The following is a 2,519-nucleotide window of genomic DNA, read 5'->3' as shown; positions in this document are numbered from 1 at the left end:
TTAATATGAAAGAATCTCTTTCTAATTACAGTCTATAGTTTTGCCTAAAATGAATGAAATCAGCGTAACACCTTCCCTAGTCCTCCCTTATATCACATATAATATATTAGTCAATCTGTGAGGCAATTAATTAATTAAGAAATTAGGTATTAAAATAATTAAGAAATTAGCAAGTTGTAAGAGTATGAAATGCTCGGTTACACCTGAACTTAACCCTATCTTACTTGTTTTATTTTTAACCTAAACAAAGTATGTTATGTTTTCCATGGAGTTTGCAGCACAAGTTTTGTGCCGAGCTGGGTCGATTTAGTCATGTTCGTCTGTCTGTATATACGCGAACTAATATCTCAGTTTTTGAGATATCACTCGAAAATTTTGCTCACTTCATTTTCTCTCTAAGAAAATTCAAACCATTCAAACTTACCACAGAAAATCGAGATAAGAACTTTGTATACTCATTTAAGCTGTAAAAAATACACTTGTGAAGGGTATCGGAAGGGTAGATCGCTACTATCGAAGTTAATTTTTTTTGTTCTTTTTAATTATTATTATTATTTTTTCTAGAAATTATTATTTCTATTGTGCTTTGGTTCTTTCCTCCCACTGTTATATAGCGGGCCCAATTCCAAAGCTTTGCGCTATTAGATAATAAGTAATTATAATGCATTGCGAACTTTTAATTATTCAGAAATTAAAACTATTGGACATTTTTGTAATTCTTTCAGATGTTCTAATACAAGGGTTTTATAGTTAACTCTATTAACATACTAATAGCTAATATACAATTGTTTTTTAGAATAAATTAACTGGATTCAGTTCACTTTCATTACTACAGATGTGAAATTTATATTCTTTTGTGCAAGATATAATAAATATACTTTATATGCTATTTAGAATTTTAATTTATATATTTAGAATTTGAGTACTATTTGTTTTTTGTGACTCTACCTCTGACATAAGCCACAATTGCTACGCCGAGCACCGCATTGCGATATACTGCCCCTACCATATGGCGGCCTTGGATTCAAATCCAATGCGAATATACTACCACCACGAATGTGGTAATCTTTAGAGCCCATTGCATAATTTTGACCAGTGCATTGCTCCGCACGCAAATGCTGCCACGAAGCGCATCTCTTGGCAATAAAACCTCTTTCATTGCCCGGATATAGAAACTCCACGTAATAGTCCACGGCACGCATATGCGAACAAATGACACCCATACAGCCATTGGCGAATGGACGAAGGAATGATGCATATAAATCAATGTGGCCCAATGGCTCGGCGATGCCCAACACACCGGGATTTGAATGAATTATTTCGACCTTATGTGCATCGCCTCTACCAATTCTTTGTTCTGCGGCTAGACATGTCTTCGCCGGATCCAAACCGGTGATGTATGGCAACTTTTCGCCCGTCTTCTCTGTGAAATATCGACCGGCGCGGCCAACAATATGCGCACCCAGACTATGACCGATTAGTTGAACATTCTCAATTGGTATCACTTCCTTTAACATTGTAAGGCCCTGTGCTAAACCTAAGGCAATACTGTCTGTATTCTGTACAGCCCAAATGTAAAAGGTGGCCAAATATTGGTCCATATCAAGCGCCAGAAAATTAACATCACCACGACAGTTAAACACTTTGGCCATTTTATCGATAGTATCCGAATTATTCACTGTTTGCGTCCAACCGCTGACCACAATGACCACCTTTCTACTCGGATGGAAATCGGAATTATTCAGAAGTTTCCTCGCATCCCTTAAAGAGTAAGTGTACTTTGAACAGGCTGTGCGCAGTTGAAATTTGATATGCGTCAAGTCGACTTCACCCCACAGCATATGCCCTTTAATTCCAAGCCCTATGGTACCTGCGATAATAAGTGAACGGTTGTTATGCTCGGTATAATTTTCTAAGCGAACCACTTACAGATTTTATCCACAACACTGGCGACAGCCGTTAATGGATAGCCGATTACCATATTCGTGGCGTACGAAACGGTTTCCGATGATGGGGCAAAATTAGACAACACTTTAGCTACCATATTAACAACCCCAGCAAATATATTTATTAGTCCTGCCTCCACACCGGTATTGAAAAGCACCAATAAAAGAATAACGGTATTCAAGCGAACTAGTGAACACGACATTCTTCGTGCTAATTAACTTTTTTTAAAAACTATTCACTGGCATCAAGTTCCGCGTCCATTTATATAGCGGAAGCTGCGAGAATGTGGAAAATAGTATAGAAGCTATAAGTAAGCGCTCTACTCGTACATGCAAAAGTTAGTGGGTTCTCTTACAAAATCTCAACAAAAAATTTTACTCTCGCTTGATCTTCCAGTGAACTGTAGTTGAGTTTAGTGTTAGTTAGCTGCTAATTGCTATTCTCAAGCGAATAGCAATGTTCTGTACAGTACATTAGGTTATTATAACGCTAACTCGAGATACAAATACACGAAGACATATCTCCAAAGTTTTGCTCGAACGTTTCGTAATTATAAGTCTACCTCAAGCTCT

At 37.3% G+C, this 2,519-nt stretch overlaps 1 protein-coding gene across 1 annotated transcript; it reads right to left on the bottom strand.

The window, feature by feature from the left end:
• Window positions 1–707: 707 nt before the first annotated feature.
• On the bottom strand, window positions 708–2,174 carry LOC106626378 (vitellogenin-1). The gene is made up of 2 exons (XM_014246193.3): window positions 1,930–2,174; window positions 708–1,870 (listed from the first exon to the last, which is right to left on the bottom strand). Exons 1-2 carry the CDS (start codon window positions 2,147–2,149, stop codon window positions 945–947), a joined length of 1,146 nt encoding a protein of 381 aa, XP_014101668.3. The 5' UTR covers window positions 2,150–2,174; the 3' UTR covers window positions 708–944.
• Between the last annotated feature and the right edge of the window lie 345 nt (window positions 2,175–2,519).

Source organism: Bactrocera oleae, chromosome 5 (assembly GCF_042242935.1).
Source record: "Bactrocera oleae isolate idBacOlea1 chromosome 5, idBacOlea1, whole genome shotgun sequence".
In the NCBI taxonomy this organism is placed as follows: domain Eukaryota; kingdom Metazoa; phylum Arthropoda; class Insecta; order Diptera; family Tephritidae; genus Bactrocera; species Bactrocera oleae.
Note: the sequence above shows the minus strand (reverse complement) of the source record. Positions and strands in the feature narration are given on the sequence as shown.

Bases quoted from the DNA above. Each gene is read 5' to 3' on its own strand.
- LOC106626378 (XM_014246193.3), bottom strand. From the start codon at position 2,149: ATGTCGTGTTCACTAGTTCGCTTGAATACCGTTATTCTTTTATTGGTG. The intron at 1,871-1,929 runs GTAAGTGGTTCG...TTATTATCGCAG, and splicing joins CAGTGTTGTGGATAAAATCT to GTACCATAGGGCTTGGAATT.